Source organism: Tursiops truncatus, chromosome 5, assembly GCF_011762595.2.
Source record: "Tursiops truncatus isolate mTurTru1 chromosome 5, mTurTru1.mat.Y, whole genome shotgun sequence".
In the NCBI taxonomy this organism is placed as follows: Eukaryota; Metazoa; Chordata; class Mammalia; order Artiodactyla; family Delphinidae; genus Tursiops; species Tursiops truncatus.
The window spans coordinates 13,252,947-13,276,257 of record NC_047038.1 but is presented as its reverse complement, the minus strand read 5'-3'; the positions used below and the strand labels follow the sequence as shown (position 1 = coordinate 13,276,257).

At 37.9% G+C, this 23,311-nt stretch overlaps 1 protein-coding gene across 5 annotated transcripts in view; it reads right to left on the bottom strand.

The window, feature by feature from the left end:
• Window positions 1-23,311, bottom strand: part of SCLT1 (sodium channel and clathrin linker 1) — a 282,762-nt gene that overhangs the window by 4,238 nt on the left and 255,213 nt on the right. For 2 of the 5 annotated variants that reach the window (XM_019927932.3, XM_019927933.3), the window contains 3 exons: window positions 22,206-22,284; window positions 13,837-13,932; window positions 9,405-9,933 (listed from right to left, as the gene is read on the bottom strand). In XM_019927932.3, the coding sequence (XP_019783491.2) occupies window positions 9,871-9,933; window positions 13,837-13,932; window positions 22,206-22,284 (238 nt within the window). In that variant the 3' untranslated portion in view covers window positions 9,405-9,870. Of the gene's footprint in view, window positions 1-698; window positions 9,934-12,777; window positions 12,892-13,836; window positions 13,933-22,205; window positions 22,285-23,311 lie in introns of those variants that run through there. The other 3 variants (XM_073804838.1, XM_073804837.1, XM_073804839.1) reach the window with 3 other exon arrangements.

Genomic DNA, 23,311 nt, shown 5'->3' with positions numbered 1-23,311 from the left:
ACTGCCTCTCGGAATACAAAGAGTTCACATAAAGTAGTTCATGTGTTTTTGAGTATACGGAGGAGTATACATGCGAACTTTCAGTTCAATGAATTTCTGTAAAGTAAAGCTAATTACCTTGGTTTAAAATATTATGTTAATGTACTGCTTGAATGACTATGAACATAACCTAATGGATAAAGAGCAATATTGTTGGCTTGTAGTCAGTTAGTCCCTGCCTTCTTCTAGGGAGAATGGAATTAGTTAATTTAGTGTCCTATACATTTATGTAACACACACGCACACACGTATTTACAGATATAAAATATACGCCTATGATAAAAAATAGCACTGCTATCAAGGACTCAAAGAATAAATTTCTCTATATCCTGACACGTTACCTGGAAAGTTACAGAGAATTATTTAAAATCACATTGTTTCTAGACGATGAATCTGCAGTTAGGACTCATGTCTTAAAACTCTGATGCTATGCAAAACCTTCAAATCAGTATTTTTGTGATATAAAGTATAATAAATCTGGTTAGCTTTTATAAATAAGTCAAGCAAATTAAATAGCAAAGATAAAAGAAAAAAAAATGTATACCATCATTCCTAATGTATCACTAATGTATCCTGATACTCTCACTACTACTTGGCTTATATACGGCAGAGTTCTAAATAGTACGTTTATAATTATGGGTTAATTATGGTTATTTTACCTATTAATCTGGCTGATGGCTTAATTTCCAGATTATCATCAGTGTGAGGCCATTTCTTCATGAAGCAAATCTTTTCCTCTGGTGTTTCCTTCCTCCATGTAGCAGCCTCAGAGGTGCCTTCCTTCTTTTCTTGTTCATTTTGGCTCTGCTCCAGCTTTACCGTTTGAATCATTTGAGCTTCTCTTTTTCATGTCAAATGCTTGTGGTCATATCTTTGCCTCAAAGAGTCCCAAATACTCAAAGTAAGTAAATACCTTTCAAATACCTCGCTTTAAAATACCATGCTTATTTCGACACAGGAAAATCATATAATATAGTATCAACCACTTTATAATTGCTAAACACAATTTAACATATTATTTTTTTGGTAGATATTTGGTAAATTTTTTTGGGTGAAATTGTCACCACTTATTAAAGAAATCTGTATTTTTTTTGGATCTGTCTCCTAAAGCAAAGGAAATAAAACCAAAAATAAACAAATAGGACCTAATTAAACTTAAAAGCTTTTGCATAGCAAAGGAAACCATAAACAAAATGAAAAGACAACCTACTGAATGGGAGAAAATATTTGCAAATGATATGGCTGATAAGGGGTTAATATCCAAAATATATAAACAGTTCATGTAACTCAACATCAAAAAAAAAAAACCTGATTAAAAAATGTGCAGAAGACCTGAATAGACATTTCTCCAAAGAGGAAATGCGGACGGCCAACAGCCACAGGAAAAGATATTCAACACTGCTAATCATGAGGGAAGTGCAAATCAAAACCACAATGATATATCACCTCACACCTGTCAGAATGGCCATCATCAAAAAGAACACAAATAACAAATGTTGGCAAGGATGTGGTTGGTAGGAATGTAAATTCCCTACTGTGGAAGACAGTTTGGATGGTCCTTAAAAAACTAAAAATAGAGCTACCATATGATGCTGCAATTCCACTCCTGGGCATATAACTGGAAAAGACGAAAACTCTTAATTCAAAAAGACATATGCACCCTCAATGTTCATAGCAGCATTATTTACAACAGGCAGGACATGGAAGCAACCTAAGTGTCCATCAACAGATGAATGGCTAAAGGATATATATATATATATATATATATACACACACACACACACACACACACATACACACACGTATATGTATGTGTATATATACACACATACACACAATGGAATACTATTCAGCCATGAAAAAGAAAAGAAATCTTGCCATTTGCAACAACATGAATAGACTTGGAGGGTATTATGCCAAGTAAAATAAGTCAGACAGAGAAAGACAAATACTGTATGATATCAGTTATATAAGGAATCTAAAAAATACAACACACTGGTGAATATAACAAAGAAGAAGACTTACTGATATAGAGAATAAACTAATGGTTACCAGTGGGGAGAGGGAAGGGAAGAGGGGCAATGTAGTGGTGGAAGATTAGGAGGTACAAACTATTACATATAAAATAGGCTGCAAGGATATATTGTACAACATGGGGAATATAGCCAATATTTTATAACTTATAACCTTTAAACATTGTGAATCACTATATGGTACACTTGTAACATAATGCTGTACATCAACTGTACTTCAATTGAAAAAAAGAAAGCTTTATAAGGCAATCAAAAAAAAATCTGGAAACCTTTAAAGGAGGTAACCCACTAATTTATATAACTTCCTTTGCTTAGATCTATATTTTTCACTAAAGTTACTTGACTTTTTAGGTGATGGCCAATTTCTTTTCAAGGTTTGAAAAAATACCCAAATCCCACTAGATATGAAGATGCTTTTCTTAGGAAGTTTTCTATGTAATGCATATAATTTGATAACCAAAAGGGCTTTTTGGGTTAGAGTCAGAGTCAGAAAAGGCAAAGACTCGGTCGCAGCTCTGAATCATTACAATAAGGCTGATGCATGAAAAAGTGAACGCAGAATTTTTCAAAACCTATTTTGTGTATCTTCTATCAAGAACACGAATCCTTGAACTGAAAAGGAGAGAATGGACACTAGTAAGAGTTACCTGAAGTCTAGGGTGAAGCACTCGTTTGAGAGTACCGAGCTGCTAACAGTGAGTTCGAGCCTCATGACGCAGAGGAATTAAACCCCGGGGCACCCATAATTCCAGTTTGGCTTTGAATGCAGTCACTTTATCTGCCAACTTGAACACAGGTGTTGTTCTCCCCTGAAGTGACAGATTGAGTTTGTTGAGCAGGTTGAATATGCCACACAAGTAAGCAAGTTTTGTGACCCATTCTGTGCCACTGAAACGTGCTGCCAGTGGTGACTGTTTTTCTAAAAGAAATCTTTGAAGTGGCTCTTGTAACTCAAAAGCTCTGGCCAGTGATCTACCTTTAGAAAGCCATCTCACCTCTGTGTATAAGAGAAGACGTGTGAACACTGGGATTTTTGACATGTTTCAAACATTAGCAGAGATTTTTGAAAGAGACTGAGCCAGGGCCTTCTTTCTCCCAGCTGGTGCATATCACCTATCTCAGCTTTCCAAAGACTTTGAGCACTACTTCCCAACCACAAAAGACCCCAAACTGGGAAGGAATGGATCTGCGACCCATCTGTGAATAAGCCAGGTGAATCGACTTTGTCCGTGCTAGAAGAGGATCAACTGCTTGAGATCGCAAATCACGGTGCCTTAAAAGTATGTTTGAGACAACTTCAGATCTCCATACGTTCTGAATTAAAGTCATGGCGGAATATCCTGATGTTGCCACAAAAGCACTGAAAAGCCTGCTTTCGTTTCCAACATCCTATCTCTGTGAAGCAGGGTTTTCTGCAGTGACAGCGACCAAAACGAGATCACAGAGTAGACTGGACATAAGCAACACACATCGGTGTCACTGTCTCCCATCCCCCCAAGATGGGACCACCTAGTTGCAGGAAAACAAGCTCAGGGCTCTCACTGATTCTGCATTATGGTGAGTTGTATAATTATTTCATTATATATTACAATGTAATAATAATAGAAGTGAAGTGCACAATAAATGTAAAAAACAAAACAAAAACAAACAAAAGAACCCCGGGGGCACTCAGAGAACCTGTAGAGGCGACTGCTCGGTCACTGTCAGCAAATGGGAGAGATGTCAAAAGCACAAATTCCACAGACTCTAAGGATGCAGTGTTGGCAGAAGGAATCTGGTGTTGGAGAGACCTGGTTTGAAAGCCTGCAGTGCTACTTTCCATCTCTGTGACCCTGGGCCAGGTGTTTAACTTTTATGAACCTTATATCTTCGGAAAAGGAATGACAACACCAACCTAGCAGCAACACCTACCTAGCAGGGTTGTTGGATTATACAAGATAATGAATGCAAAATGCTAGCACAATGCTTGTATAAGGTAGGTGCTCAATAAATAGACATTAATACAGATCAGCATGGTTACTGCAGATCCAGGGGAAGATTCTCCAATGGATCCAATGGATTCTTTTGGTTATTTGCAGAAACATGACTGTAGCTACTCTCATTCTCCCTTATCCCCTAGAACACAGTTCACGTGACAGGAAATCCTAGTGTCATATTTTTAATCTTCCCAGATCTAAGTGCCAACAGATTTCCTCATACATCATATTATGACCTGATGGCTTTCTTCTTCTTTGAAAAAAGGATAAAAATCGTGACCGAGAGTTTCCATGATGCCATACTAAAGGACTGAAAGGGTTTTAAATAAACGTAAAAGGAACAAGCAGTGATGACTAGGATGCTACATGGATTTACTAAGAAGAAACCCATCTAACTTGTCTTCTCAGACAGGATTACTAGATTAGGTCTGGGAAGTATGACAGTTGCACCATAAATGAACTTTCCTAGGCAGAAGCCTAGGTCTTTCTTGATGTTTTTATGATAGTGTGGAAGCAGCAATATGGGCTAGATTAAAAACAGGTTGACTGACCTGTTGCCTGACCATGATGCCTCATGGGTCCTGATTATAACCCGTCATGGGAGGTGGTGGTTGGTATGCTCGAAGAGACTGACTGTACTCAGATCTGTCTAGTTCTCATTTTTTCAGTGATTTTCATGAAAATATGGGTGGCATGTTTATCAAAGCTGTAGATGGAATTCACTGTAAATAAAAACTTGTCATGGATGCAAGAAATATAGCAATAAAACAAAATTAGACAACGGTTCCTATGCTTATAGGTAACAAACTGGATGACAGAATTAGGTAAAATGGCCTCAGCACGCTGTAATAATATAATGAAAAGCAATAAATGACCAGTCCAATTTCTGGGGCAAAGATCTGGCTTAGCAACAAAACCTTTAGAAAAAACTTAAGATTTCAGTCAACAATATGCTCAATACCTGTCCAACAGTGTGATTCAACTTCCAAAAAAGCTAACATGATTTGAAGCTGAATTAATGGAAGGCGTAGACTCCAGACCAGTAATTCTCATTTTTTTTGTCATCCTAAGTACTAATGGGAAATTATATGAACATTTTCCTGAATCGCTAACTCAGTAACTGTCAAAGCAGGCTTCCGTAAGAGAATATGTCACTCTTCTTGGGGCGAGGGAAAGGGGAAGGGTATGTACCGTGAAGCCACAGTTCCCTGCAGATTCTAATAAGCTTTCCCCCCCACCCCTCCTTGGGCAGGTATCACTTAACCTCTCCCCACCATTCCCAGTCATGATCCAGAACAAGGGAATTAATAGTTTATACTCTGAAAATAATGTTTGGCTCTGGGCATAAGACTGAGGCATCCCAAGCATACCTGGTGTAAAGTAAGATGCTCATAAATATCTATTCAACGAGTGAAAGAAGATATGTATGTTTTCAGAGACCAGTGACTGGCTGGCGCAAGGACTCAAAACCAAGTCCTCTGAGGAAATGGAGGTGCTTACTAAGTACAGGGAGAGCATGATAATTATTTTTAAAAGGCTGAAGATCTGCCATGTGGAAGATGGTTTAGACTTACTCTGTGGTATAAGGCAGAACGAAGGGAGGAGACACATTTCAGTTCAGTATCAGCAAGAACTTTCTAGTGGTCAAGGCTGTTGCAGAGTGGACTGGGCCACCTCAAGGGAGAGGGAGCTGCCGTCCCCGCCCCAGTGAACTTCAACAGCTGTGCACAGTAACACTGGTAATTTGTTACTAAAAATAAAGGAGTGAGCTATAAGAACATGTACTTAAAAAGGAAGAAACGAGAGCAGGTTCAAAGTTATCTCTATAATGTTTTTCTCCTTTGCTTACATTCCAAAATACTTTTTGAGTGGAAGAACTAAGGGTAGGGTTAGAGCTAGTGCACTGGGAGCGTCTACAGGCATGTGGGGGCACGTGTGAGTTTTTGTGCTGAACCCTTGGGCTACAAGGCCACTGAGTGTAGATTTTTTTCTTGGTGGTTGGGTGGGTGCCAGTGTTGTAAAAAATTACTTTAACAATGCCTTTCCAGCCTATGATTTTTGTTATCTAAGTATATACATATTTACTTAGTTCTTCCTTATGTAAATACTAAGAACATTAATGTTGTCAAAAAAGCTACACATTTTTCACGCTTTAACAGCTGGTAGTGAGGACTCCTCTGGTGGTCCAGTTAAGATTGCGTGCTTTGGGGCTTCCCTGGTGGTGCAGTGGTTGAGAATCTGCCTGCCGCTGCAGGGGACACGGGTTCGAGCCCTGGTCCGGGAAGATCCCACATGCCGCGGAGTGACTAAGCCCGTGCGTCACAACTACTGAAGCCAGTGCACCTAGAGCCCGTGCTCAGCAACGAGAGAAGCCACGGCAACGAGAAGCCCGCGCACCGCAACAAAGAGAGGCCCCCGCTCGCGGCAACTAGAGAAAGCCCGCGCGTAGCAACGAAGACCCAATGCAGTCAAAAATAAATACAATAAATAAATTAAAAAAAAAAAAAAAAAGATTCCGTGCTTCCACTGCAGGGGGCACAGGTTCGATCCCTGGTTGGGGAATTAGGATCCTGAATGCTGTGCAGCACAGCCAAAAAAAATTAAGGAAAAAAAAACAAAGTTGGTAGGGGACAGATTTCATAGGCAACACTGGGGTGTTGCAGTGTCTGTCTCCTCTCTGTATACATATCTATATGTATACATACATTTTAAAGTAAGCTAAAAAAATTAGTCATTATTTTTGATTAAGAGGTTAATCTTAATTAAAAAATTAATCTTGATTAAAAAAAGCTTATTACAGATTTATTTTGGAAAAATTGATAAAACACATTATGGTTAAAGAACAGAATTTATAATAAAATGTTTAAAAGTGTATTTTCGCTCTTCCTTGGTTTGTCTGAGTTGGCTTGGCAGACTGTGCAGCTATGAAATATTCACATTTGCTGAATAAACGAATGACTGAATTGTTACTAATGTTCTCCCATAGTTCTCACACCAGAGGAGAAATTAGAAGATTGCTGGCTGCCCCAATTTGCATATTTGTATACAAAGTGAAGAAGAGGTAATCATATCTCTTTTCTTCCTCAGGGAGACACGATATAGAAACACAAATAAATAAAATGAACTAGCTATGTTACCCCCAATTTCAGATTTATATCATTTCTTTTCTCTCTTTCCTATTCATTTCCCCTGTCTCCTAAAATAAAGCTCACAGAGTAAATGATACTTACTGTCTGTGTAAATGAAGTTAAGACTGACCAATATGAGGAATGTCAAAAGCGCTACTACATTTTTACATTAGAAATCATTAGCTAACAAAGTTTTCTGGAAGAAAAATAACCATACACATGCAGTTCTGTTGCTAATAGCTTAAGTCTCTTCAAATTGAACAGAGGTCAGAAGGGCCTACTATCGGCATTTTAGCAGCTTATCCTTTTCTTGGAGAATATCTAAGTATTCAAGAAAGATAGCCAACTGGAGGGGGGAGGTTATTAGTATTAAAATGTCAAGAGTAGGTACCTTTGGCCAAAGTTTGGAGAAAGTGCTATGTTGAAAGATTTTACCTTAAAGAAATGTCTGGAAAGTTAGATTTTCTTTTTAAAACAGGATAATAATACTTATATTTCATTTGTCTACAATGTTAGTTTCTGAAGTGCTTTCTCTTACAGTCTCATTTTTTTGTCGGATATAATTCTAACATTTTCTCTAATTAAAAGTTTAAAAAAATAAACACTATATTCTATAAACATAAATATGAACGTAACTTTTATTACATGGAAATCAGTCTGTGAATGACATGGGAAGGAATTTAGAGAATCAAATTCTTTAAGAAATGGAAATAAGCTAAGCGCCTATCTACCATTTAACTGTCATGTCTGTATTATTTGGTCTTATCGTTGTATTTGACACTAGCAACCATTTGCCCCCCCCTGCCTATAAGATCAGATTTCATCTGTCCTTTAGTTTCTGTCATCTTGGGTTCTCCTGGTTACCAGCCTCTCACTGCTCCTATTCAGTCTCCTCCAGTGACTCTTCTTCCTGAGCTCATTCAACCAACGAAGGCATTTTCTAAGGGCCTGTCCTTAAAGACTCTTTTTCAGTTTTTGAACAAACAATTTTGAATACCTTCCATGTCCCAGGAACCGTGTTGAGGGCTAAGAATACAACGATGACGGATAGTAAACATGAGTCCTATTCTCAAGGAGCTTGCAGTCTGCTGGGGAGGAGATGACATTACAGAAAAAAATTTCAAAAAGAGTTATTTACAAATTTTGGTAAGTGCTATACAGGAAAAAAATATAGCATATATTAAGAGCAGTACAACAAGGGGACCTAACCCAGTCTGGAGGCTAGGGAAGGCTCTCAGAGGCAGTGTTGTCTGAGTAGTGATCTGAAGAATGTGCAAATGGCAAAGTATGTGCGGAGACCCTATGTGGGGAGGGAGGATAACGTAATGATGGAAGATAAAGAAGGCCATCGTCGGGGATACAGCATGAGAAATGGAGGGGAAGAGGTAGTCAGTACATCACATAAGGCCCGGAGGCAAGCCCCTACACTCCACGGCTTCAAATCTCAGCTCCATGCCAATGACCTCATGGCTATCCCAATTTGTTGGCACCAGTCCTAAACTTTTGACTGCTGGTTGGATATTTACACATGCATGTTTTCAAGTCACCTCAAACTCAACTCATTATCTTTTATCTGGACTACTGCAACGGTCTCCTAACTTGTTGTCCAGATGCAAACCCATCTACCCTAATCACCAGAAAGCAGGGTACACCACGTTCAAACTAGGAGCAGACAGTAACTAACTACATGGATCTATGAAAATCAATAGGACTGCAATAGTTCAATGCCCACGCAGTCTCAGAACTTAAGATTCCATTTGATTAATACTGCTTTGAGTAATAGCAAAAACAAACAAAATAAAACCCCCAAAACCCCAAGCAAATGAAAACCTTCCCAAATTCTTAAATATCAATATTTGATAAATACTGAAAATCGTGTAAGGTAAAAGTGAATCACTACAATTAGTACATTAAAATACATGACACGGTTAAGAATCTGCCTGCCAATGCAGAGGACATGGGTTCAATCCCTGGTCTGGGAAGATCCCACGTGCCACAAGCAACTAAGCCCATGTGCCACAACTACTGAGCCCACGCACCGCAACTACTGAAGCTCGTGCGCCTAGAGCCCATGCTCCGCAACAAGAGAAGCCACTGCAACGAGAAGCCTGCGCATGGCAGAGTAGCCCTCGCTAGCTGCAACTAGAGAAAGCCTGCGTGCAGCAACGAAGACCCAATGCAACCAAATAAATAAAAAATAAATAAATAAAATAAAATACATGACAGCATCATTTTAGAAAGTGCATAATTTATTACATGTGAGTTAATAATAAAACGGATACTTGGGAACTTTAAAAATGAGTTACGAGTAACAGATGTAAAATTCTCAAATTCTGGAACCTGAAATATTAAAATTCAAGCAATTTCTTAAAACTCTTTCTCATGATTAGCATAGTTTGAAAACTGTTACGCTCTTCCAAGGGAAAAAGGAGGAATTAAAAAATAGACACGTTGATGAAGGCAATGAGTTCTTCCCAGCTGGCTTTATTCTCTACTGAAGCTCAATATAGGATTACCTTTTCTTTACTTACAGGAAGCTGTTCTGTTTTCCAATAACCCTCAAAACAGAATGGAAAATGCTTATGCAAAACGACGCAAGCCTTAACCATTCTATGCAGGTTTTACCATTTTAATAAACTTCTAGTCCAACAGCTTTCCCAAGTATAAAGTTCTGTGAGTGAACTATGAATATTTTTAAATATTTTCCAGATTCATCATGGAGGCTGCTTTTCTTCTCTGTACTGTAATCGCACTGAGCTGCAATTGAAATAAACAATCAGTAAGTAGCTACTTTTTCTGTGGAAAAATCTTAGCCTAATACAAAGTATAATGCATCACAACTTACAATTATTGAAAATAATCTTATTGTAAGGGGTCTTGTTAGAGGTCGCTTTTTGTGTTCATTTCTCTGTTACTCTTGAGACTTTAAAATGCCTGTATTACCCTAGAGATATGCATGTCAAATACGGCATTCCATAGCTCAGTAATACACTGAGAATTCCAAAACATATTTTACAAACGAATGAAAAACATCTAGATAAAAGTTAATCAGGAAAGAGGCTAGAACACAAACTAAGTGTGAGCCAGCACAATGCAGGGCTGGTAATAAAAAGATGATGACAGATCACAGTAAGTCTAATAAGAAAATAATCTTTAAATATTAAATTGGAATTGATAATACAGACACATGGTAAAAGATATCTAACAGTACAAAAGAGTATACAGCATAAAGGAAGTCTTCCCATCTCTGTCCTTCATTCCACATCCCTCTTTCCAGGCAAAACCACTATTTCCAGCTTCTAAGTATATTTCTTGAAATATTCTAAGTGAAAATACATGCACATATTTCCTCACCCTTTTTTATTAAAAAAATGATAAAGTACTATACATACTTTTCATATTTTTCTCCTGCTAAATGATCTACCTTAGAGATAGCTCCACATTAAATCTACTTTATTCCTCTTAACAGCTGCAAAATTTCCCGTGTACGGATATTCCATAGTTTAACTGGTTTCCTATTGATGGGCATTTAGATGGTCTTTCATCTTTTAGAATTATAGGCAATGCTGCAATTAGGATTTTTACGTGCTTCCTTGCACAGACTTGCCCAGGTGCAAGTACACTACCTGCAGAATAAATTCTTAGAACTGCTAGGTCACAGGTTAGGTACGTTTACAACTGTTGAGAGATACTGCCAAGTTGGGTGCCAAAGAGGTTGTACCAATACACACTCATGTCAGTGATGTGTGCAAGTGCCAGCACAATGTATTATCAACCTTCATGATCTGACAGGTGAAAAATAATATGTGATTACAGTTTAAGTCTCTATTTGCCTTTTGGGTGAGGAGGAGTTGGGCATTTAAAAAAAATGTTTAAAAGCCATCTGTCTTTTATCCTTTATTCACTTTATTGTACTGTAGCCCTTTTTTTTGTTGATTAGCCACTCTATGTGTGTTTAGGATACGAGCCTTTTGTCATATGTCTTGCAAATATTTTTCTCTGTCACTGACTTTACGACTTTTCTATGCAGAAATCTGAAATTTAAAGTCACATTTATTAATTTCTTTTCATAGTTTCTAGGTTTTGTGTCCTGCAGAGAAGGGCTTCACCACACTGATTTTTTAAAATCCCATACCGTCAAAAGAACACAGCGTGGCATTCAGTAGTTTAGAATGATACACTTGGAACATCTAACTATTGTCCAGAGATGGATGAAGAAGATATAGAAAAAGTTAATCAGAACAGCACATTTCGAGCGTGACTGAATGACTACACTGCAGGGCTTGTGCTGAACCAATGACATGATGCTTGGCTGCACTGGTAAGAATGACATGTGAGAGACAATAATCATCTTTTAATGCAGTGGTCTTTAACCTTTTTGGCACCAGGGGCTGGTTTTGTAGAAGACAGTTTTTCCACGGATGGGGGGAGGGGCGGGTGGTGGTTCAGGGAAGCGACGGGAAGCGACGGGGAGTGATGGAGAGTGACGGGAAGCGACGGAGACCGATGGGGAGCGACGGGAAGCGACGGGGAGCGACGGGGGGCGACAGGGGGCGACAGGGGGCGACGGGGAGCAACAGGGGGCGACAGGGGGCGACGGGGAGCGGTGGGGAGCAATGGGGAGCAGCAGGTGAAGCTTCACTCGCTCGCCTGCTGCTCACCTCCTGCTGTGTGGCCCGGTTCCAGGGGTTGGGGATCCCTGTTTTAACGCCTTTACTTCATTAAATATCAAGCCCTTCCCAGGATATCATTTTTAACAGGAGTTTCCAGTTTTTGGAAGACAATGGGAAAATTAGAAAGGATTCAGAGAAGGCAAAGATAAAGATTAAAAAAGACTGAATATATGTCTTATAAAAAAGTTTATGACTTGGACACATTTCAAATAGAAAAAAAAATTAGCTCCAGGGAATAAATTCCTTTTTGTGTATGGGGAAAATGCTGAATGATTACTTTCCATCTTCAAATGAGAACAGAATGGAAGGAAAAAAACTTAGGGAACAATCTGTGAAGTGGCTACTGACAAAACATTAAAAAGAAGGCTCACAAGGAGAATGGTGTAATCTCTGCCATTAGGGAGTTCAAATAACAGGAGAAACATCTTTGTTGGACTGCTTAGGTTTAATTCTGTCAGGAAGGAGACAACTAGAAGTCAACTGGATTATATCGTTAAGGTTCTGTAACTGTACCCTTGTGCAGGTAGTTGATTTCAGGTAGGCATTTTCTTTACCACAGTCCTTGAAAAAGGTAAACTTGAATCTTTAAAGACTGTGATACAGAAATTTAACTTCTATATATAAGTATCTTATTTACCACTTAATGACTATGCTAAGTGCTTTGTATGTGCTAATTCCTTTGATCTTTCAATAACTCTATTGGGGAGGTGTTGTTAAACATGAAGAAACTGAGGCTTAGAGAAGATGAAATTGCCCAACGTCACATGGCTACTTAATGGCACCAGGCTATCTGCCTGACTCCAAAATACCTCCTCTCAAGATACCGTCCCATACACCTTGGCTCCTGTTACCTTATAATCTAAATGAATTCTTGAATATTTAATTAATTCAGCCAGTAATCCATAATTTCATAAGAAGTTAAACTTACATGGTAAAACAATAATTACTTTCAAGAGGCAGGAAAATTGAAGGGCAAATTATGATTGGATTTTCTTTAAGTGCTGTGCCATGTTCATACCAGAAGTAGATTTCAAGAAAAAATCTATAAACATCATGAACACAAACTGAATTCAGTATTTAGAGTTAGTTACTACTGTAATAAAATCTAAGAATAATGTTAATTTTGATTGAAACAGTACCAAATATTATATAATTATTAATACAGTAACTTGGTTTGTTTTTCTCTATCTAAACAGTCTGTTTCAAGCCTATCTTTATAATCACTAAACTCTTTTCATTTTGATCCTAACAGGAGAGACTACTGCTCCTACTTTAGAACAAATGGCCCATTTCATTTATGTGATACGTGTGCATTAGGAGTAATTGCCCCTTATAATTTCATTGATGTTCTGCACTTTTTACTCTATTTCCCATTGGACAACTTTTATATGGTATTTTAGATTTATATGGTCATATACAAATGTGCATTAAATGAAGTTAAACCTATAAGCTAGGTAATTTTTTTCCATTTAAAAACTGCAATAAAAACACTGCAATTTGAAACACTACATTCAAAGCATGTCATTTACTTCCGAATCTGTCAATGAATACCTGCCTAGTTTTAGACAGAACATAATGCTAGAGCAGTGCTGTCCAACAGACCTTACTGGGGTGACAGAGTTGTTCTGTATTACGCTGTCCAATATGACATGGCTACATGTGACTTTTGAGCATTTGAATTCTGAATAGTGTGACTGAAGATTTCAATTTTAATTTTATTTAATTTTAATTTAAACAGCTGCCTGTGGCTAGCAGCTATCATATTGGACAGTGCAGTTCCAGATTCAGGTGTCAAATGGCGGACACCGATGTTTATTTCTGTTTCTGAAGTTTACCTTTTCAACCTTAAACATTAAAGAGACTAATTTTAAGTAGTTTAATCAAATAAAAATAAAACTACTAGTTCCCTGGAAACTTCTAAGGAACTTTTCTTATCTCCACTCTACTCAGACTATTGTTATCCAGGGATAACGAGGAAGCTCCCTACCTGCTGGGAGGCTGAAGCAGCTCTCTGTTCCGCCTCACTGAGTCGTTTCTGAAGTCTGTTGGATTTTTCTTGATGCTCTAGAATCAACTTTTCATTCTATTAAGGGGAAATATAAGACAAACAAGTTAGAAATCCATATGTGGCACGGAGATGTTTTATGGAATAATCAATGAAAAATCTGGACATCATTTTACCACTTACAAAATGCAAAGATAATATATCTCCAAATTTACATTTTTCAAGTCATGAACTTCAAGGTTCAAAGCTGGTTTTACATTACGACTAAACTGGTTCCCCTCCCCTGACCCTCCACCACATGCCACCAAAGAAAGTGAATTAAATCTAAAAGCAAAGTGAATCTGAAGTTAAGACCAAGGCTTTCAGTTTGTGATTTGTTAACCTTGAGATGCTATATCACTACTTCGGAATCACCTGGAGAGTATGAGAACACAGACCTGAGCCTCACAACCAGAGCATCAGTAGGGGTGGGATGGTCCTGAGAATCTGCACTTCTATCAAGTTCTTGGGTGGCGGCGATGCTGTCTGCTAGCGCATTTAGAACCACTGTGCTAGACAAGCTTCCAGGGGAACTGTGACATAGTCTATGCATTATTAAGGTCAAGAAACAGAAAATATTCATTCTAGAAATCCTGATTTTTACAGAGCTAGACTTATCGTAAATGATTTATATGCTTACAGTATTATTTAAAAGGGGAAGAAATCAGTCTACATGTTTCCCAATACATGTGTATACTCCAGAAGGTATTAGGGTCAATAGCGTTATTAAGGCATTGGTATGGGTTGCATTATGTCCCTAAAAAAAAGATGTTGAAGCCCCAACCCCCTAGTACTTATGAATGTGACCTTATTTGGAAATAGGGTCTTTGTTGATGATTAAGTTGAAGTCATTAGGGTGGGTCCATATGCAGTATGACTGGTGACTTCATAAAAAGGGGAAATTTGGACATAGAGACAGACATGCACAAAGGGAAGAACACATGAAGACACAGGGAGAACATTAGCAACAAGACAGGGAATGCCTGAGGCCACCAGAAGCTAGGAAGGAGGCCTGGAAAAGATTCTCCCTCAGAAGGAACCAATTCTGCTGTCTTCTTGGACTACTGGCCTCCAGAACTGCAAGACAATAAGTTTCTGTTGGCTAAGCCACCCCAGTCTGTATTACTTTGTTAGAGCAGCCTCAGGCAACTACATAGGCATCATGAATATAAATCTGTCACAACATGGTGTCATGCAGACAAGTTAAAAGAATCTATCAATTAAAAAAGGTATTAGCCTTCTCCATACATGCTAGCCTAAAAAAAAGTTTTTGCACATGTAAAACTGTTATACAGTTCTTTGAACTAGGTACTTCCCGTGTCATAACATACAAGTGATAAGAATGAATGTCATGCCTAGTAATACAAAATACTGAACTAACAGTATCCTGCTAAAATGTGCTTATTCTATTTCTTAGTGTGCCCAAAAGCAAAATTAAATTGTATGAAGAGAACTATATTGGCTTTTCCAATTTACCAAGATGTTTAAATACACAGTCTTAAATTTAAGAGACACATCATTAACACTAGAGAAAACCTGAGGAAAAACTGCCATCATCTATAATAATCATTTTCATAGTTATAATCAGACTATATATACACTTTACTACGCTGCTACCATAAAGGTTAAGGCACAGTCCAGCTTAGATAAAACATAATATATGCAACTGTTCTTTTTTAATTGATCATTTTAGTTGCTTTTGAGCTTCCAAAATAATTAACATTACTGTGTTGAATATTTCCCTTTAAATTTTTTCAAATTTTAAATTATTTCCTTAGAACAGATTCCTGGAAGTGGGAGCAACATCAAAGAGTTTTTGAAAGGCTACTGTTTAATTGTTTTCTAAATGGCTTATGTCAATTTACAATGCTATAAAACTGAACTGTAATGACTTCACTATGGCTCCTACAGAAGGCCACAGAGACCTATGGACCATACAGCCTGTTAATGAAATTCCAACAAATACCTTCGAAGTTTGCTCATCAAACGAAGAACTAGAGTTCTCCAAAGTTCTAATAACAATCTGGAAATTGTTTAAATTTTTTTCTTCAAAGGAAAAAAATGATAAACCCTTGCTATATTTACTTCTAAAGCATTAATCTAAAGGAATGTTTTAATATATTCCAGTAGGAAAAAGTATTTTCTACATGTCTTTTGTGATGGACTAAAACAAAATTGGAGAAGGATCTTCAAGATGATGGTGGAGTAAGACGTGGAGATCACTTTCCTCCCCACAAATACATCAAAAATACATCTACATGTGGAAAAATTCCCACAGAACACCTACTGAATGCTGGTAGAAGAATTTAGACTTCGGAAAACGCAGGAAAATCTCCACGTACCTGGTCATGTGGCTGACAGGGTCTTGGTGCTCTGGCCGGGTGTCAGGCCTGAGCTACTGAGGTGGGAGAGCCGAGTGCAGGATATTGGACCACCAGAGACCTCCCGGCCCCATGTCATATCAATCGGCAAGAGTTCTCCCAGAGATCTCCGCCTCAACGCTAAGACCGAGCTCCACTCAACAACCAGCAAGCTCCAGTGCTGGACATGGCATGCCAAAAAACTAGTAAGACAGTACACAACCCCACCCATTAGCAGAGAGGCTGCCTAAAATCATAATAAGTTCACAGATACACCAAAACACACCACTGGACGAGGCCCTGCCCACCAGAAAGACAAGATCCAGCCCAACCCACCAGAACACAGGCACCAGTCCCCTCCACCAGGAAGCCTACACAACCCACTGAACCAACCTTAACCACTGGGGCCATACACCAAAAATAACGGGAACTACGAACCTGCAGCTGGCAAAAAAGAGACCCCAAACAGTAAGTTAAGCAAAATGAGAAGACAGAGAAATATGCAGCAGATGAAGGAGCAAGATAAAAACCCACCAGACCAAACAAATGAAGAGGAAATAGGCAGTCTACCTGAACAAGAATTCAGAGTAATGATAGTGAAGATGATCTAAAATCTTGGAAATAGAATGAAGAAAATACAGGAAACATTTAACAAGGACCTAGAAGAACTAAAGAGCAAAAAACAATGATGAACAACACAATAAATGAAATTAAAAATTCTCTAGAAGGAATCAATAGCAGAATAACTGAGGCAGAAGGACATATTAGTGACCTGAAAGATAAAAGAGAGGAAATAACTACTGCAGAGCAGAATAAACAAAAAAGAATGCAAAGAATTGAGGACAGGCTCAGAGACCTCTGGAACAACATTAAATGAAACAACATTCGATTTATAGGGCTCCCAGAAGAAGAAGAGAAAAAAGAAAAAGGACTGAGAAAATATTTCAAGAGATTATAGTTAAAAACTTCCCTAATATGGGAAAGGAAACAGTCAATCAAGTCCAGTGAGTGCAGAGAGTCCCAAACAGGATAAATCCATGAAGAAACACAACAAGACACATATTAATCAAACTATCAAAAATTAAATACAAAGAACAAATATTAAAGAAGCAAAGGAAAAGCAACAAATTACAAGGGAAACACTATAACCTTAACACCTGATCGTTCAGCAGAAACTCTGCAAGCCAGAGGGGAGTGGCAGGACATATTTAAAGTTAAGAAAGAGAAAAACCTACATCCAAGATTACTCAACCCAGCAAGGATCTCATTCAGATTTGATGGAGAAATTGAAAACATTACGGATAAGAAAAAGCTAAGAGAATTCAGCACCACTAAACAAGCTTTACAACAAATGTTAAAGGAACTTCTCTAGGCAGGAAAAACAGGACAAGGAAAAGACCTACAATAATAAACCCAAAACAATTAAGAAAATGGTAATAGGAACATTGATATTGAGGACTACCTTAAATGTAAATGGATTAAATACTCCAATCAAAAGACACAGACCGCCCAAAAGGATACTAAAACAAGACCCGTATATATGCTGTCTACAAGAGACCCACTTCAGACCTAGGGACACATACAGACTGAAAGTGAGGGGACAGAAAAAGATATTCCATGCAAATGAAAATCAAAAGAAAGCTGGAGTAGCAATTCTCATATCAGACAAAACAAGACTTTAAAATAAAGACTATAACAAGAGAAAAAGAAGGACCCTACATATGATTAAGGGATCAATCCAAGAAGAAGATATAACATTTGGAAATATTTATGCACCCAACATAGGAGCACCCCAATACATAAGGCAAATGCTAACAGCCATAAAAGGGGAAATCAACAGTAGCAAAATAATAGTAGGGGACTTTAACACCTCACATTCACCAATGGAATGAACAACGAAAATGAAAATCAATAAGGAAACAAAAGCTTTAAATGACACATTAAAAAAGATGGACTTAATTGATATTTATAGGACATTCCATCCAAAAACAACAGAACACACTTTCTTCTCAAGTGCTCATGGACCATTCTCCAGGATAGACCATATCCTGGGTCACAAATCAAGCCTTGGTAAATTGAAGAAAATTGAAATCGTATCAAGTATCTTTTCCAACCACAATGCTATAACACTAAATATCAATTTCAGGAAGAAAACTGCAAAACATACAAACATATGGAGGCTAAACAATACGCTACTAAATAATCAAGAGATCACTGAAAAAAATCAAAGAGGAAATCAAAAAATACCTAGAAAGAAATGACAATGAAAACATGATGACCCAAAACCTATGGGATGCAGCAAAAGCAGTCCTAAGAGGGAAGCTTAGAGCAACACAATCCTACCTCAAGAAACAAAAAAAATATCAAAAAACCAACCTAACCTTACACCTAAAGCAATTAGAGAAAGAAGAACAAGAAACCCCCCCAAACTTAGCAGAAGGAAGGAAATCATAAAGATCAGAATAGAAATAAATGAAAAAGAAATGAAGGAAACCATAGCAAAGATCAATAAAACTAAAAGCTGTTTCTTTGAGAAGAAAAACAAAATTGATAAACCATTAGCCAGACTCATAAAGAAAAAAAAGGAGAAGACTCAAATCAACAGAATTAGAAATGAAAAAGAAGTAACAACTGACACTGAAGAAATACAAAGGATCATGAGAGGTTACTACAAGCAACTCTATGCCAATAAAATGGACAACCTAGAAGAAATGGACAAATTCTTAGAAAAACACAACCTTCCAAGACTGAAGCAGGAAGAGAGAAAATATAAACAACAATCACAAGCACTGAAATTGAAACTGTGATTAAAAATCTTCCAGCAAACAAAAGCCCAGGATCAGATGGCTTCACAGGCGAATTCTGTCAAGAACTTAGAGAAGAGCTAACACCTATCCTTCTCAAACTCTTCCAAAATATAGTAGAGGGAGGAACACTCCCAAACTCATTCCACGAGGCCATCATCACCCTGATACCAAAACCAGAGAAAGATGTCACAAAAAAAGAAAACTACAGGCCAGTAGCACTGATGAACACAGATACAAAAATCCTCAACAAAATACTAGCAAACAAATCCAACAGCGCATTGAAAGGATCATACACAATGATCAAGTGGGGTTTATCCATAAATGAAAGGATTCTTCAATATACACAAATCATTCAATGTGATAAACCACATTAACAAACAGAAGGAAAAAAACCATATTATCATCTCAATAGATGCAGAAAAAGCTTTTGAGACAATTCAACACCCATTTATGATAAAAACTCTCCAGAAAGTAGGCAAAGAGGGAACTTATCTCAACATAATAAAGGCCATATATAACAAACCCACAGCCAACATCCTTCTCAGTGGTGAAAAATGGAAACCATTTCCACTAAGATCAGGAACAAGCCAAGGTTGCTCACTCTCACCACTATTATTCAACACAGTTTTGGAAGTTTTAGCCATAGCAATCAGATAAGAAAAAGCAATACAAGGAATCCAAATTGGAGAAGAAGAAGTAAAACTGTCACTGTTTGCAGATGACAGGATCCTATACATAGAGAATCCTAAAGATGCTACCAGAAAACTACTAGAGCTACTCAATGAATCTGTTAAAGTAGCAGGATACAAAATTAATGCACAGAAATCTCTTGCATTCCTATACACTAATGAGGAAAAATCTGAAGGAGAAATAAGGAAACACTCCCATTTACCATTGCAACAAAAAGAATAAAATACCTAGGAATAAACCTATCTAAGGAGACAAAACACCTGTATGTAGCAAAGTATAAGACACTGATGAAAGAAATTAAAGATGATACAAACAGATGGAGAGATATACCATGTTCTTGGATTGGAAGAATCAACATTGTGAAAATGACTGTACTATCCAAAGCAATCTACTGATTGAATGCAATCCCTATCAAACTACCAATGGCATTTTTCACAGAATTAGAACAAAAAATTTCACAAATTCTATGGAAACACAAAAGACCCCAAATAGCCAAGGCAATCTTGAGAAAGACAAACGGAGCTGGAGGAATCACGCTGACTATAGACTATACTACAGACTATATTACAGACTATAGTAGACTATACTATAAATCTACAGTAATCAAGACAGTATGGTACCGGCACATAAACAGAAATATAGATCAATGGAACAGGATAGAAAGCCCAGAGATAAACCCATACACAGATGGTCACCTATCTTTGATAAAGGAGGCAAGAAAAGACAGCCTCTTCAGTAAGTGGTTTTGGGCAAACTGGACAGCTACATGTGAAAGAATGAAATTAGAACACTCCCTAACACCATACATAAAAATAAACTCAAAATGGATTAAAGACGTAAATGTAAGCCCAGACACTGTAAAACTATTAGAGGAAAACATAAGCAGAACACTGTGTGACATAAATCACAGCAAGATGCTTTTTGACCCACCTCCTAGAGAAGTGGACATAAAAACAAAAATAAACAAATGGGACCTAATGAAACTTAAAAGCTTTTGCACAGCCAAAGAAGCCATAAACAAGATGAAAAGACAACCCTCAGAATGGGAGAAAATATTTGCAAATGAAGCAACTGACAAAGGATCAGTCTCCAAATTACACAAACAGCTCATGCAGCTCAGTATCAAAAAAACAAACAACCCAATCCAAAAATGGGCAGAAGACCTAAATAGACATTTTTCCAAAGAAGATATACAGATCGCCAACAAATACATGAAAGGATGGTCAACATCACTAATCATTAGAGAAATGCAAATCAAAACTAAAATGTGGTATCGCCTCACACTGGTCAGAATGGCCATCATCAAAATATCTACAAACAATAAATGCTGGAGAGGGTGTAGAGAAAAGGAAACCCTCTTGCAGTGTTGGTGGGAATGTAAATGGATACAGCCACTATGGAGAATAGTATGGAGGTTCCTTAAAAAACTAAAAATAGGACTATCATATGACTCAGCAATCCCACTACTGGGCATATACCCTGAGAAAACCATAATTCAAAAAGAGTCATGTACCACAATGTTCATTGCAGCACTATTTACAACAGCTAGGACATGGAAGCAACCTAAGTGTCCATCGATAGATGAATGGATAAAGATGATGCGGCACATATATTCAATGGAATATTACTCAGCCATAAAAATAAATCAAATTGCGTTATTTGTAGTGAGGTGGATGAATTTAGAGTCTGTCATACAGAGTGAGGTAAATCAGAAAGAGAAAAACAAATACCGTATGCTAACACATATATATGGATTCTGGAAAAAAAAAACTGGTTCTGATGAACCTAGGGGAGGGACAGGAATAAAGACACAGATGAAGAGAATGGAGTTGAGGATATGGGGAGGGGGAAGGGTAAGCTGGGACGAAATGAGAGAGTTGCACTGACAGATATACACTACCAAATGTAAAATAGATAGCAAGTAGGAAGCAGCCGCACAGCACAGGGAGACCAGCTCAGTGCTTTGTGACCACCTAGATGGGTGGGATAGGAGGGTGGGAGGGAGACGCAAGAGGGAGGGGATATGGGGATATATGTATATGTATAGCTGATTCAGTCTGTTATATAGCAGAAACTAACACAAAAATGTAAAGCAATTATACTCCAATAAAGATGTTAAAAAAAAATTAGAGGAACTGGGTTAAAAAAGTCCTAGACATGCACAGAAATAAAGGGGATCCTAACAATTCTGAAAAAGCACAAGGTATACTGGTGAAACTGAAATAAGAGCTCTATCTTTGTCATTTAAATATGATGAATCACTAGCTTTCAAAGCTTTTATTCATATTATATTAAGTGTGCACTTTTAGGATTATGTATGATTTCTACAAGAAATACTCACATCCATATGGTATTTCCAAGTTGAGAATTAATTTGGACTTGGCTCAGGTAAAATTCTATAACATGTGTATCAACCTGCAGCAGAAAGCACTTCCCAGGAGGGTCATTATCTTACCTCAACTACCTTTTCATTTGCCATTTCCAGCTGAGAAAGCAGCTCTTGGGTATGAAGTTTCTGTCGATTCAGCTCACTCCTATTAATCAAGAGACAGGGAAGAAAAAAAAAAAGAACGGAAGAAAAAGCCATTAATATAACTGTTCAAAAATTTAACAAAATCGAATCTTTATTAGTGAGCTATATGTTCATGTTTTGAACAAAAATATCTTGTGTGCAAAATAAAAGTTGCTTCTTAATAGACCATATCTGAAACGACTCATTTCTTTATAAAATACATATATATTCTGGACATTGGTTGTACAATAGTGTGAAAATACTTAGCACTATTGAACTGTTCACTTAAAATGAATGGAAAACTTGCAGGTGGGTGAACACGTGGAAATTTGGGCAGAGTTTTGGGCCTGGAGAGGGTAAAGATGCTCCGTACCCCTCTCCCATGCCTGGCCCTATGCATCTCGTCCATTTGATGTTCATGTGTATCTTTTATCATAACCTGTAACAAACTGCTAAACGAAAAAGAAGACAGCAATAATAATAACAACAGAGAAATATTCTGCATGATAAAGAGCCATCTCTTGGCTGGCAAGGACCAAAGTATTCTACCCCTGGGAAGCCTGTTTTGCATTTGCAGCAAGAGGGCATTGAGGACCCCTCAAGAATACACCACTCGAGCTTAGTTACGCCTGTGCAGAAGGACAACCTCTGCACCTTTTTCCAATCCCTGCGTGCCTCACACTCACCACACCTCAGACTGCTGTATTTTTTTATTCTTTATTCCCAAAATAGCTTGAGCCCCTGTCTTCAGGGAGGCAAATATGAGACTAGTTATCCTGTCGCTTGGCTGCTTACTGAATAAGCCCTCTGTTTGTTGCAAACCTCGAAAACTCAGTGATCTGGTTGCTACCTGTCAGGCAAAACCAAGCACGCTCGGTAACGTCAGGAGATCACAAATGAATTCATCTAGAGAACTGACAAATCTGTCAAAAAGAGTTGGCTCTTGAGAGAAGATGTTTCCGTGGCAGCCGTGCGGCTGACAGGGTATTGGTGCTCTGGCCTAGTGTGAGGCCTGAGCTTCTGAGGTGGGAGAGCTGAGTTCAGGACAC